The sequence below is a fragment of the Xenopus laevis genome, chromosome 6L, assembly GCF_017654675.1.
Source record: "Xenopus laevis strain J_2021 chromosome 6L, Xenopus_laevis_v10.1, whole genome shotgun sequence".
Classification (NCBI taxonomy): domain Eukaryota; kingdom Metazoa; phylum Chordata; class Amphibia; order Anura; family Pipidae; genus Xenopus; species Xenopus laevis.
The window spans coordinates 9,373,201-9,389,235 of record NC_054381.1 but is presented as its reverse complement, the minus strand read 5'-3'; the positions used below and the strand labels follow the sequence as shown (position 1 = coordinate 9,389,235).

Here is a 16,035-nt window from a genome sequence, read left to right as displayed (position 1 = left end):
AGAGGTGATTCACCTTTAAGTTAATTTTTAGTATGTTATAGAATGGCTAACTTTCAATTGGTCTTCATTTTTTAAATATTTATAGTTTTTGATTTATTTGCCGTCTTCTTCTGACTCTTTCCAGCTTTCAAATGGGGGTCACTGACCCCATCTAAAAAATAAATGCTCTGTAAGACTACAGATTTATTCCTATTGCTACTTTTTATAACTTATATTTCTATTCAGGCCTCTCCTATTCATATTCCAGTTACATTAATGCATGGTTGCTAGGGGAATTTAGACCATAGCACCAAGGTTGCTGAAATTCCAAACGGGAGAGCTGCTGAATAAAAAGCTTAATAAATCAAAAACCACAAATAATAAAAAATGTAAACCAATTGCAAATTATCTACATCATACTAACAGTTAATTTAAAGGTGAACAACCCCTTTAACTATATGTCTATATATGTAAATATAATGTAATATCATGTCATTCCTGTAATACCCATTAGGCAGCCCCTGCCTTTCCAACCTCCACTGCCTTGCACGTGTAGAGATTTCTTCATCAGAAAGACACAAATAAATATTACATTGACATTTCTGTTTTTACTTTGAAAATCAATTTCAATCTAGGACTACGAATAAGTTAGTCTTTAAATATTCAATGGCTTGGAACAATGAGATGGGACAATTCTGTTCTTTATATACAGAATAGCGTATGCCCTTCTTTACAATGCAAGGATATTCAAAGCCAACTAGGATTCTGTAACACAAGGCTGCAGGGTGAGTTATACAGGGAACTCTGAGTATCACTCATGTATTATAAGGGATAATGTACCCCCTACTGTAAATGATAAGGATATTAGAAGTCAATGAGGGGTTGTTCTGTGACCATATAAAGGCACAAGGCTGCAGGCTGAGTTATACAGGGAACTCTGAGTATCACTCATGTATTATAAGGGATAATGTACCCCCTACTGTAAATGATAAGGATATTAGAAGTCACTGAGGGGTTCTGTGACCATATAAAGGCACAAGGCTGCAGGCTGAGTTATACAGGGAACTCTGAGTATCACTCATGTATTATAAGGGATAATGTACCCCCTACTGTAAATGATAAGGATATTAGAAGTCACTGAGAGGTTCTGTGACCATATAAATACACAAGGCTGCAGGCTGGGTTATACAGGGAACTCTGAGTATCACTCATGTATTATAAGGGATAATGTACCCCCTACTGTAAATGATAAGGATATTAGAAGTCACTGAGAGGTTCTGTGACCATATAAAGACACAAGGCTGCAGGCTGGGTTATACAGGGAACTCTGAGTATCACTCATGTATTATAAGGGATAATGTACCCCCTACTGTAAATGATAAGGATATTAGAAGTCACTGAGGGGTTGTTCTGTGACCATATAAAGACACAAGGCTGCAGGCTGAGTTATACAGGGAACTCTGAGTATCACTCATGTATTATAAGAAATAATGTACCCCCTACTGTAAATGATAAGGATATTAGAAGTCACTGAGGGGTTGTTCTGTGACCATATAAAGGCACAAGGCTGCAGGCTGGGTTATACAGGGAACTCTGAGTATCACTCATGTATTATAAGGGATAATGTACCCCCTACTGTAAATGATAAGGATATTAGAAGTCACTGAGGGGTTGTTCTGTGACCATATAAAGGCACAAGGCTGCAGGTTGAGTTATACAGGGAACTCTGAGTATCACTCATGTATTATAAGGGATAATGTACCCCCTACTGTAAATGATAAGGATATTAGAAGTCACTGAGGGGTTGTTCTGTGACCATATAAAGGCACAAGGCTGCAGGCTGAGTTATACAGGGAACTCTGAGTATCACTCATGTATTATAAGGGATAATGTACCCCCTACTGTAAATGATAAGGATATTAGAAGTCACTGAGGGGTTGTTCTGTGACCATATAAAGGCACAAGGCTGCAGGTTGAGTTATACAGGGAACTCTGAGTATCACTCATGTATTATAAGGGGGTTCTGTGGCGCTTTTATTGCAGTTTTTAACAGCCTTACACACATGGCACATGGGGCGCTTTTCAACCATTTTTCAATGCTTTATTACAGTTGAGAAAAAATAAACATACAACAATTCTTTTTTAACCCCTTTTCAGTTTTTGATGGTACGAATGGCACATTCTCAATGTATTAGTTATAAAACTCAGTTAAAAACTCCTTGTTACACCAACTGGGCCACAGCCAACATCTGGTGGCCACATTGTAAAAGTGCCGCACGCATTTAAATAATGTAATGGCTAAATAAACATTTTACCTGGCACTCAGTACGCTGCCATAACATTCTGTACACATATATATATATATTCTTTCAGTTGGTAGTAGTCTGGATTCAGCATAATCCAAAGTTTAGTACATTAAAAGGAATCTGTCACTATTATAAAAATAATTCACAAAACTCTATTGAATGTTTAATGAATCTGTTTCACATATTGTCTTTATTATTAATGTTATCGGTGCCAGCCTTCTTTTGCTCCATGGCACGATACATATAGTTAACAGCCTCTGCTCTTCTGGGAAGGTTCCCACTAGATGTTGGAACATTGTTGGTGGGATTTGCTTCCATTCAGAGCACTAGTGAGGTTGGACACTGGTGTTGGGGATCAGACCTGGCTCCCAGTTTGTGTTCCAGTTCATGCCATAGATGTTCAATTTGGTTGAGGCTCTTCAGTGTTGGACTAAGGAAAACCATAGACCTCCTCTACTTCTCTGTTCACCACTTCTCTTATTTACTCAATCACTTCTTATTACATGCTATAATTTATCCTTCCCTCCACTTCTTCTCATTTACAAACATGGAATTATCTAGTATTGGCATGCAAGCAACTTCTTGAGCAGAAGGAACCATTGGGCCCACCAGGAGTTTTTCTGGATATCCCTTTGGGCCAGCCTGACACTGAGGTTCTTTGTAGGCCAGACAAGTTCTTCCTCTCCCATTTCAGCAAACCCAGGTCATTGCTTTGTACATGGGGGAGTTATTGTTCTGACACCAAAAAGGACCTTCCCCAACTTTTGCCCAAGACTTCAACTTGATCTTCTGACATTGTGGGATTTTCTTTTATTCCAATTTAAGATGTTTTGGATCGGCCTGGCTTGTTCCAATTCAGGCCGCAGGTGTTTAGGTGGGTGGAAGTCAGGTCTATATCTCTGCAAACCCATTCTGTATGAACGTTGCTTTGTGCATGGTGTTATTATCCCGCTGAAGCAGGAACAATACTTTCCTACAGAGAAGGAACCACGGAATTGTTCAGAATATCATTGTGTGATGTAGGTGCACCTGTGCTGGAAATTATGGATGTGACCCTAAATAGCTAATTCCAATCTCTTGAATAGATGTCCACATATTTTTAACCATGCAGCATGCGTATACAGGTATGGGACCTGTTATCCAGAATGCTCAGGAACTGGGGCTTTCTGGATAATGGATCTTTCCATAATTTAGATCTCCATTTTTTAAGTCTACTAGAAAATCATGAAAACGTTAAATAAACTCAATAATTTATTTATAATAATTTACACACCTGGACTACCTCTGATATCTGTACTAACTGGAGCCACGTCGTCTTGTCTCACTGTGTATTCGTATTCTGCTGAGATGACAATAAAGTTTACTTTGACTTTGACTTTAAAAAAAAAAATAGGCTGTTTTTGCCTCCAATAAGGATTAATTAAATCTTAGTTGGGATCAAGTACAAGCTACTGTTTTATTATTATTATTATTATTATTATTATTATTATTATTATTATTATTATTATTATTATCATTATTATCAAACACAACAACAAATCGCACTCTCAGGTCTTCTTATAGTGAAAAAGATTATTTGTTTATTTCAACATATAAATATATATATTTATATATATATATATATATATATATATATATATATATATATATATATATTTATATATATATATATATATATATATATATATATATATATATATATATATAAAAATATATATATATAAAATACACAAAAGCCATGAATATCATGTAAATGATATCCTTATAAACGGTGAGTTCTGATGTCATCAGTTATAAACGGTGAGTTCTGATGTCATTTCTGTCACATGACTCACTGAAATTTGTGTACTATAATAAATAAAGTACCCCCAGTTGTAAACTATGAGGATATTAGAAGTTACCTCGGAGTTCCATGACCTGTATAAAAACACTCGGCCTTTCGGTAACTTTTAATATCCTAATATTATACATATTATATTTTATTCACTATATATTATTTATTTAGCTGTACATTAAAACAAAACATTACTAGAACATACATGGAAAACACAACAATAGAACATAAATACCTACAGAAAAATATAGTGACATTCAAGACAGATGGCTAAGTATTAAGAGACACAAGAGAAAGGGTCCCTGTAGAGTTGTATCAACATCATTTGCACATATATCCCCCAGTATATCTGACTTAATTGCTGCTCCCTTGTTCAAAAGAACTAATATCACTGATAACTCTCCATGTAGCAGTTAAATGACCGTATCTTTTCTGGCAGCTTGTATAGGAGGTGGCCTGAATTGTATGAAATAAATTTCCCTTCTGGGTTTTTTTATCGGACAAATTGTTTCCTAACAATCAATTGAATGGATTTGGGATTAACTCTACCACTATGGACTCCATTAACGTTTGTCTTACTGTATTGCCCACGAGAGACTCCATCTGTATAATTCTAATTACCGCTCAGGAATCCCGTCTTGATTTAAGGTCGCTCGGGCTAATGCCATTCATGTTTTGTTCTTTCTGTACTAGAAAGCTGCACTGCACTAGGAATTACATCCATATGCACCTCTTCATGTCGTTCATAATGAGAGCCATCGCCGTGTTTGTGAAGGACATTGTCCTGTTCGAGAGCGGAGAATCCGACCACTGCTTTGCCGGCTCAGTAAGTACCGTCTCATCCAGATTTGTAATAGTCGACTTATAATGCTGCACTTCTTAAAGGGGAACTATTGCGAAAATTAACATTTAATATAAGCTTCAGCATAATGAAATAAGTAACTTTATAAATAAAATCAATTAAAAATCAGGTGCCGTTTCTGAAATAATCTTCATTATCTCTCACTCAGCATCAGTTTCTCATCATTCTGTCTTCCTGCAGCAGTTGGGTGTCTGACAGATGATCCAATATATCTTATAGGGGGGGGCTCATTTTGCCTAGAAGATGTATCAGAGCTCACTCTATTAAAATCACCAGACATCATGTCTCTCTACATGCAGAATTTGTGCAAAAGGCAGTTATTTTGTCAGATTTTGTTTGTACTGGAATTAGTTATTTGAGTGAGCTCTAATACATCTGCTAGGAAAGGAGCCCCCCTATAAGATATTTTGGATCATTCATCTAAATGAACTGCTGAATGAAGACAGAATGAAGAGAAACAGATGCTGAGAGAGGAATAGTGAATATAAAGTTGATTATTACAGAAACAATGCAGAATTTTTAATTGATTTTATTTATAAAGTTTCTTATTTCAGTATGCGGAAGATTATATTATTTTTTCATCTTCGCGATAGTTCCCCTTTAAGGACATATATTGCATATTATATATTATATAGGGTTCCAACATGGGAGGAAACGATGTTCTGAACTTCTTTGAATGCCCCCCACTCATGATGCAAGGCTTATGTGCCAATAAAAACACTAAGCAGCTAGACTGCCTGTTCTTGCTTTCTTACCTCTTAAATTATAAGCATATATTGCAATTATTTTTCATCAAGAACATGAGGTCCTGATACTTTTGAAAGAAATAGGTTCTGATACTTCTTGAGGGAAATAAACTCTCTGGAGTGGCAAAAATGTCTACCCATTTCTAAGTATAAGGGCAGGGGGGTAACTGTTACGCCACTGTGTGTTTCATTTCCTGAAAGTAAAGGGAACACACTTGTGAAATCCATGGGGTCCTAAAGGGAACACACTTGTCTAATCCATGGGGTCCACTTGAGCACCACAAATGCCTAATGATTTCCTGAAAGTAAAGGGGATACACTTGTGTATTCCATGGGGTCCTAAAGGAACACACTTGTGTAATCCATGGGGTCCACTTGAGCACCAAAAATGCCCAATGATTTCCTGAAAGTAAAGAAAACACACTTGTGTAATCCATGGGGTCCACTTGTGATTCAAAAATACCTAATGATTTCCTGATAGTAAAGGGTACACACTTGTGTATTCCATGGGGTCCTAAAGGGAACACACTTGTCTAATCAATGGGGTCCACTTGAGCACCAAAAATGCCTAATCATTTCCTGAAAGTAAAGGGGATACACTTGTGTATTCCATGCGGTCCTAAAGGGAACACACTTGTATAATCCATCGGGGTCCACTTGAGCACCAAAAATGCCTAATCATCCCTGAATGTAAAGGGAACACACTTGTGTAATCCATGGGTTCCACTTGTGCACCAAAAATGCCTAATCATGTCCTAAAAGTAAAAGGAACACACTTGTTTAATCCATGGGGTCCATTTGTGCACCAAAAATGCCTAATCATTTCCTAAGTGTATTTCCTGAGAGTAAAAGGAACACACTTGTATAATCCATGGGGTCCATTGGTTCACCAAAAATGCCTAATCATTTCCTGAAGGTAAAGGGAACACACTTGTGTAATTCATGGGGTCCACTGGGTCACTATACATGCCTAATTGTTTCCTTAGTGTAAAGGGAACACACTTGGGTAATCCATGGGGTCCACCTGTGCATCAAAAATGCCTAATGATTTCCTGAGAGTAAAAGGAATACACTTGTGTAATTGAAGGGGGTCTACTTAGGGCCACCAGTATTAAAAGGGTTTATTCTGCCACACTGGTGACTGGCACAGCACCCAGTTATCAATCGTATGTGTTTCTTGAGTAATTATATATACACTCTACGAGTCTCATGCCATTCAATCGTGTTTGCAGCTAAACGGCAGTTTCCATTAACAGATGGCACTGATTGCAGGTGGCATCTGCCTTCTTTCTGCGTGAGATTCCCAATAGATGTGAAGATTTCTGATGCTTTATAGTCGAGCAACTGATGTGCCGTCTAATGTGCTTCCGCAGCAAAATGCAGATTTATTGCACAGGGACTCCCTTTCATATCAAGGGGTGGTGGGCGTTGTTAGGGTGCTCAGATCAAATGGGCTGATTGAGAGCAGAGTGAAGAGGAATAACTGGGAGTAGTTCATCTATTTTTCAATTCTGTTTAGGCTGGAGCTCTGAATGGGCTTCTGGCAGGTGAGTGGAAAGGGGGAGATTGATAGGGACAAGCTATAAAACAGGAAAATGAAAATAGTATGTGAGCTGTAACTGGAATCAGAGCGGCTGGCAGGGGTGGGGGTTGTTGTTCATTTTGGAGTCATTTTGTGGATAATAAAAGTCACTGGCAGAGGAGGCTTGGGAGATGTAAGACTAGGGACTTTTCTCTAAGTACTGCAAGAAAGCTGTATGGAATATTTTAATTTAAAGGTGAACTGAAGAACTAAAAAGAATATGGCCAGAAATTCTGTATTTTATATACCAATCTTACTGTACCAGCCCAGAGGTTCAGCAGCCCTATAACAGCAATGATCCAGGCCCTCAAAGTTGTCCCAGCAGCTCCCCATCTTGGATCTTATTAGGCTGCCTTTTGTGTGTCAGTGGCTCTGCACATGCTCAGTGAGCTCTGGGCTGCTGGTGAGAAGCTGAGCTTAGGGGTCCTGGGAAATCATCATCAAGTAGAAAGTGAGTTTCATCTGTCCTGATGCTACAGAGATAGTTATTAATCAGTTCAGTTGCAGAATTGTAAAATCTTGAAACAAGTTCTTGTAAAATTGTGCTGCTGAGCATTTTTGCTCTTAAAGGAGAAGGAAAGGTTAAAACGTAAGCCTTATCAGAAAGGTCTATATAAATACACCAATAAACCCTCAAAGTAATGGTGCTCTTAGTCCTCTGTCAAAAGAAACATCACAATTCTTTCCTTCTATTGTGTATTCATGAGCTTCTGTATCAGACTTCCTGTTTTCATCTTAAACCTCCAGGGCTAGGGCTTGAGCATGCTCAGTTTGCTCCTCTCTCTCCCTCCTCCCCCTCCCTTCTCTGCTGTAATCTGAGCCCAGAGCTATGAGTGAGCAGGGAGAGACTCAGGCAGGAAGTGATGTTACACCAAGCTAATATGGCAGCTTCTATCCTAAACAAACAGAGAGAGCTTCTAGAGCTGGTTACTCATGTATGGTAAAGCATTCTACAAAATAAATATAGTGTTATAGCTTGTACTATTGTGGCTAATCTATAAACTGCTTTGGTACCTTTCATTCTCCTTTAACGTGAATTTTTTTTTCTAGTGTTCAAGATTTTTTACACTTCTTCGACAATGAATCAGAAACAACAGGGCCACCCCTCATTTCAGCTGTCTGGACACAGTGGGGCCCATTTTTAAATTTGGCGCAGGGCAGATTGGTTCGCACAGTGAATATATTTGCCCTGCTACATTTGTAAATTTGTTACAATTTGTAAAGCTGAATAATTGTGGTGCAAACAGAATTGCGAATTTTTTTCATAATGCGAATGTCTATAAGAGCTTTTTAAATATGTCAAAATTCGCAAATTGTGAATATGTATGTGCGCACTCTCCGAATTAATTACGCCACAACTTTGGTGGCAGAGAAAATATTTGCGAAACAGTTTTGCAAATTGCGAATTTAAGTTACTGTCAACACTATTTTCACGTAACAACAACCGCGCACAGTGGACACACTCACGCAAACACCCGTCTCATTTGCGAGTCATTTGGCGAATTCACAAAAAACGGAAAGACGGGCAGAGCAGTGCAATATATTAGCATTCAGGAAAAACCATGGGCAATACAATCATTTGCGAATAAATATGCGTTGCGTGAACTCTATAAATGACCCCCAATGAGTTTATAGTGCAATTGTTTAAACTGCTAATATCTTGAATACTATAAAAGAAATACTTAAATCAGACATTGTGTATTACATATATATATATATATACACAAACTACTGGATAGGTGCACTCAGAAAACAATGGAAATGCCTAGGTGCTGGAACATATATCAAAATCTATAGAGCAAAGAAATCCACACTCATAGGTCTTTTGTGATGAAAAAATGGGTTTATTCAACGCTCTTAGACTCAAGCCCTTCCTGATGACGGCTCGAGTCTAAGAGCCGAAACGTTGAATAAACCCATTTTTTCCTTCACAAAAGACCTATGAGTGCGGATTTCTTTGCTCTACATATATATATATATATACACGGTGGATTTGATCCAAAGCCCCGACTAAGCAGCAGTGCGTCCTATACATTACATTTTTTCAGAAGAATTAATATCCACCCAGTTAAACTTGGGTTGTACTTCCCCTCAACAGAAATAAATTAAAGATAATAAAAATACAATTCCTTGTAGTGGTTGCTGTGTGACTGTGTAAGTTAAACTTGCCCTTGATCTATAATTAGTGATATTATACAATCTTGTAGCTTAGAGCACAGTGTGTAGCAGCTCCTGGCACTACTATCTCTGATGCCTGGGGCACAGCCAGCCGATCGGTGTCACATACACTTTCATCTTAGCACCACTTAGATAATTTGAGCTTAATTTCAGCATCAGAAAAATGATTGAATTCAGGGCCCCGGAATCCCTTTCCCGAGAGTAATCGCAGCGAGGCTCTGCCAGGCTCACCCAGCACAGAAAGATTTTATGACATTAATTTTGTAGGGAAATGACTAATTCAGACATTCAAGTTGGCGCTTTTAGTGGACTGTTTATAAAGGAGGCGGTTTGTGCCCCCGACCTACTCCCTTTAGTATGAAAATTTAAAAGGACACAAATGCTTATGCTGATGAAACTTTCAGAGGAGCATGTTCTATTAGCCTCTTGATTTTTATTCTCCTTTATTCTCAATAAGGTGTTGTTTAGCAGTTTCAAACTTGCAGTAAACTCCATTGTTCTCTAGAAGATCTAAAGGTGGCCATACACTATATGATCCACTCGCTTGGCGAGGTCACCAAATGAGCAGATCTTTCCCCAATTTGCACACCAACTGCAGGACAATATAGGGTTAATTTGATCGTTCAGCCCTAGGGTCAGACAATCAGATTATAATAATGGCAATGGGCACGGACGGGTTGTAGGACTGCATCAACTAGCCAAAATGGTCCTCAATAGCCGGAAAATTCCTGCCCGTTTGATATCTGCCCGTTTTTTGGCCTGATATTGATCAGGGAGACCCATGTGAAGTCCCCATACATTGTCAGATAAGCTTTAATCTACCCGTGTATGGTCACCTTTACTTAGGAAGCAGTTTCAGAATCCCATGATTGTGTTCTCTTGAATCTCCATTATTCTCTAGAAACTTTAGACTTGACATGAATCTCCAGTGTTACTTGGCCATTTCAAACGTCTATGAAACTCTATTGTTGACTTCCATAAATCTCCAGTGTTCTCTTGAATCTTCAATATTCTCTAGCTGGGGTTCTTTAGCAGTTTTAGAATTACATGAATTTCTATGTTCTCTAGAAGGTGTTTCTTAGCAGTTTCAGACTTGTATTTACCTCCAGTGTTCTCTAGAAGGCATTACTTCATTGCAGAGGAGCACGTTTTATTTGCCTGTTGATTTTAAATCCATTGTGGACTTCCATTAATCCCCATTGTTCTCTTGAATTTTCCTTATTCTCTAGTCTAGATGGTGTAATTTAGCAGTTTTAGACGTACATTGATTTCCAGTGTTCTCTAGAAGGTTTCAGACTTCCTTGAAACTCCATTGTTCTATAGGATCTTCATTATTCTCTAGATGGTGTATTTTAGCAGTTTTAGCCTTGAATTCATCTCCAGTGTTCACTAGGTGTTCTTACCATTTCAGATTGGCAGTAATCTCCATTCTCTCTAGAAGTTTTTGCTTATTTAGCAGATTCAGACTGTCATTAAACGCAATTGTTCTCTAGAAGGTTTTAAATTGTTCTCTAGAAGGTTTTTCTGATTTTTCCGTAATCTCCATTTTTCTATAGGATTTGTTGCTTAGGTTCACACTTGCATTACACTCCATTGTTCTAAAAGATCAGGTTCCTGGGGCTAACAGTCATTCCTGAGTGTGTGTTAGAGCACTAATGGTTGCAAAATCATGCTTCTTAGCAAGTTAGGGGATGAGTAAGGGGCTGGAGAGAGACACCTATATATTTCTTTGTTTTCCTGACAAAGGCAGGCAGCACTGTATTCATGTGGGAAGGGCAATTCTGGAGGGCAAGAAAGTACAGGATGCAAGGTACGGCTTGCGTCTGTTTTTTTTGCTGTTCCTTTGCTGTTGGTTCCCCTTTAAAGAGATACTGTCATGGGAAAACGTTTTTTTTTTTTTCAAAATACATCAGTTAATAATTGCTGCTCCATCATACTTCTGCACTGAAATCCATTTTTTCAAAAAAGCAAACTGATTTTTTATATTTAATTTTGAAATCTGACATGGAGCTAGACATATCGTCAGTTTCCCAGGTGCCCCCAGTCACGTGACTTGTACTTTGATAAACGTCAGTCACTCGTTGAGAGGTATCGCCCCTCTCTTTCCTTCCAGCAGCCCATCAGCAGAACAGTGGGAAAGTAACCAGATAATAGCTGCCTGGTAGATCTAAGAACAGCACTCAATAGTAAAAATCCATGTCCTACTGCGACTCCTTCAGTTACATTGAGTAGGAGAAACAACAGCCTGCCAGAAAGCAGTTCCATCCTAAAGTGCTGGCTCTTTCTGAAAGCACATGACCAGGCAAAATGACCTGAGATGCACCTACACACCAATATTACAACTAAATACACTTGCTGGTTCAGGAATGACATTTTATATTGTACAGTGAATTAATTGGAGTGTTATTTAGAAATAAAACGACACCATAAAAATCATGACAGAATCCCTTTAATAAACAGCCACTTTTCTCTGTAGCATCAGGTGAATAGTCATAAAAATGAAAGATAAATAATCCTAGTCATTACAGGACGTCAGCAATGTAAGAAAGACTATAATTAACGATTATTGCTCATCCTTTGCTGAAGAGAACAGGTTCCATTTACCACATCCATTTACTGGACCTGTACAAGGACATGGACCGGCTTTTTGTTCATCTTTATTCAAGTGACAAACTCCCAAGTATTTCCGCTCTTTGCTGAATGATAAAGGCATTCTCCACTTGATTAAACATAAAGCCGCTGCTTTACATACATATAACAGCCTAGTGCGTCTAATGCCGGCGCTTTATATCAAATAATGAGCTTATTATTCAGCCTATTGCAACCAGTAATATCTATTCCCAGCGGGGAGGGAGAGCAATGAAGGTGCTAATGTTTAGAGGATGTATAAAGGTTTCATTAAAAATGTATTTGTAGTGCGGGACATTTCCTTCAATGAGCTGGCCTTAATCCACTATTTATTTCTTGCTGCTTTTCATATATATATATATGTTTATATATATATAACAAACAGGGGAAAGTTGTGCTCACCACTAGTTTTTAAAATCATTAGGCGGGGGTGCAATGAGGCTGTGACCATAAAACACATATAGACAAATACAAGAGTCCTCTGCACTCAACCCATTATCAATATATTTAAGACAGAGACATTTTGTGCATACTGCTACTGAAAAATGCTTTCCCCTTTAAACAACACAGGGATTGTTTGTCCATATATTGCAATATATTTAAGCTGGCCAACTACGTCAAAGTCATATAGGGGGTTATTCTTAAATTCCAGTTGCGTGCACTATCCATGGGTGTTGCTTTTAGCACATAAATGCTTATATTACGGTTATCACTCCTGCTGATTCCGTTGCTATCAGGAGAGCTGGGGTCCCAGTACAGCCAATTGGAGTAGGGTTACATAGCCACTTCCTATTGGCTGTCACTCGAAGCCGTACTGGGTAGGGGGTTATTTATTAAAGTCCGAATTTTAAAGTCTTGTTCACTAGAAAACTCAAATTTTTAGAGGAAAAAAAAATTGAATTTTTCAAGATTTTTTATACCCCAATGATGCAAAAAGCCCAAATCTGAAAATCCACCATCTCAGACCTGTCGAGGTCCTGTATAAGTCAATTGGAGAGGCGCCTATCCAAAATTGAAGTTATTGGTAGTGATGGGCAAATTTGCAGCGTTTTGCTTCACCGGAAAATTTGTGAAACTGCAAAAATTTTGCGAAACAGCGTAGATGTCTCGTTTTTGACGCCGGCACCCGTTTTTTATGACGCTGGCGAATTTTCACGGGCGTTTCGCGAATTTATTCGCTGGTGGCGAATCACGCAAATTCGCCGCGAATTCGCGCCTGGCGTATAAATTCGCCAATCACTAGTTATTGGGGTTGTCGGTGGGTTTTAGCCTGAAAATCTGTCTTTTTCAGGGTTTTCGGGCAAAAACCATGAAAAAATCAAGCGATTCTGGAAAAAAAGCCCAAACATTTTAATCGATTTGAGTTTTCGCTTGATTTTATTGACTTTTCCCACGATCCGATTAATTTGGGTTATTTTATTAATAAATAAGGTCAAATCAGGCATGGTTGTAGTTTTTTAAATAACACCCCTTAGAGTTGGAGAAGGGTATAGAGGAGTTGGTTCTCTGGCTATCAATATAACAAATATGGCAAGCTCAGAGGATAGCATCACTGCCTATGGTCCTAGGTTCAATTCCAGCCAGGACACTATCTGCAAGGAGTTTATTTATTCCCCCTTGATATTATTCTCTCTGTTATAGGATTTATATGTTTCCCATGTAACCAGTGAATCATTTTTTTTAGGCTGGCTGCAAGGCTGCCATTGTCTTCTTCCAGTACTGCATCATGGCCAACTTCTTCTGGCTGCTGGTGGAAGGCCTGTACCTACACACACTACTGGTCATCTCATTCTTTTCAGAGAAGAAGTATTTTTGGTGGTACATTCTCATTGGCTGGGGTGAGTGTCAGAAGGTCTGTGTTATATAATTAACCACGTGTGTTTGTGTCTATTGCTATTGAATTACATCAGCACCCAGTTAACATCTTGGCACACCCCAATATGTCTGGTCTGGTAAGTCTCATCTGTTTTGTTTTGTTTTAGAAACTGTCATTTCTAAATGGGCCCAAATGAGGGGACCTGTAAACCCCTGTACCCTGATAATTGCACTGGATATGTGCCTATAGCCCAATTACAATGGGGCAATTAACAATGGAATTACACATTGTCAAAAAGAAAAAGTAGACATAGTAACATAGAAATATAGTAACATTGCTATGGAAGAGAGAGAATAGTGGAAAATTATTTGATGAGAGAATCCCTTTAAAAATACACTGTTTCTTTAATTAATTTAATGCCATAAATAAGCATGATATAAAGAGGAACATTACTGAGTATTAATGGAGTGCATATTCTGACGGCCTGCATGTGTATTAAGAACAGATGGGATCTTTCATGAAATATTAATTAAGATTACCCTCAGAGGCCTAGAATGCTTCATTATGTCCAACGCTGATTGCTTCAATTTAATTATATATGTCTTAAATTAATGATCTGATTGTACAAAAGAAGATTCTTATGGTTACAACTTCACCTTGTGTCCTTGGAGAAGTCACCTAATGTCCATTCTAGTTATAGAGATGGCTATGTCTTTGGAAACTCCATGTACAGCCCTATGGAAAAGTAGTAGAGCTAAAAGGATACTGTCATGGGAAAAAAAAATTTTTTCAAAATGAATCAGTTAATAGTGCTGCTCCAGCAGAATTCTGCACTGAAATCCATTTCTCAAAAGAGCAAACAGATTTTTTTATATTCAATTTTGAAATCTGACATGGGGCTGGACATATTGTCAATTTCCCAGCTGCCCCAAGTCATGTGACTTGTGCTCTGATAAACATCAATCACTCTTTACTGCTGTACTGCAAGTTGGAGTGATATCACCCCCCCCCAGCAGCCAAACAAAAGAACAATGGGAAGGTAACCAGATAGCAGCTCCCTAACACAAGATAACAGCTGCCTGGTAGATCCAAGAACAACACTCAATAGTAAAAACCCATGTCCCACTGAGACACATTCAGTTACATTGAGATGGAAAAATAGCAGCCTGCCAGAAAGCATTTCTCTCCTAAAGTGCAGGCACAAGTCACATGACTGGGGGCAGCTGGGAAATTGACAAAATGTCTAGCCCCATGTCAGATTTCAAAATTGAATATAAAAAAATCTGTTTGCTCTTTTGAGAAATGGATTTCAGTGCAGAATAATTCTGCTGGAGCAGCACTATTAACTGATTCATTTTGAAAAAAAACTTTTTTCCCATGACAGTATCCCTTAAAGATCCAATATATAAATAAAACAAAAAGGTAACTGAATAGTTAAATGGACCTCCTTGATTGACTGACAACAAAAAGTGCTCCTCAAAAGCACAGAAGGAGACACAATCAGAAAGGTTTTACTGAGGGACATTGATTGGAATGGGGCCATAGTGTTCCCTATTGCCTCTTAACCCCAATTGGTAACATACACCGCCCTAATATTCCCAAATCATTTCTGACTACAGCCTGACATTCAGCTAGGCAATATTAATATCTGGTAGGTCAACTATCTGGTAGTTCAAGTTTCTTTTCAGTTATGGTATTAGGGATATGAGTGTGTTTGAGGGACACTGAATAAAATGGGGCCATAGTTCTACCCATAGAGTTTTCCCTTTAACCCCAATTGGCCACATACACCTCCTTAATATTCCCAAATAATTTCTGACCATAGCCTGACATTCAGCCAGGCAATATTAATATCTGTTAGGTCCACTATCTGTTAGGTCAAGTTTCTTTTCAGCTATGGTATTAGGGATACAAGTGTGTTTGTGGGATTGTCCATAGACTGTAGTTACTGTTGTTTGGCATTATCCATATTTATGATGCATCATCAGATTTTAACCTGATTGGCCTAACTCTCTACTCTCCAACAACAGGTGCCCCCACAGTATTTATCACCGCTTGGACTGTTACCCGGATCCATTTTGATGATTCTGGGTAAGAAATAACT

General features: G+C 38.4%; 1 protein-coding gene across 1 annotated transcript in view; it reads left to right on the top strand.

The window, feature by feature from the left end:
- The window catches only part of vipr1.L (vasoactive intestinal peptide receptor 1 L homeolog), a 141,180-nt gene that overhangs the window by 113,230 nt on the left and 11,915 nt on the right, over window positions 1-16,035 (top strand). Inside the window, exons 6-8 of the mRNA XM_018267074.2 lie at window positions 4,813-4,945; window positions 13,800-13,953; window positions 15,962-16,022. Coding sequence (XP_018122563.1) covers window positions 4,813-4,945; window positions 13,800-13,953; window positions 15,962-16,022 — 348 coding nt within the window. The remainder of the gene's footprint in view (window positions 1-4,812; window positions 4,946-13,799; window positions 13,954-15,961; window positions 16,023-16,035) is intronic.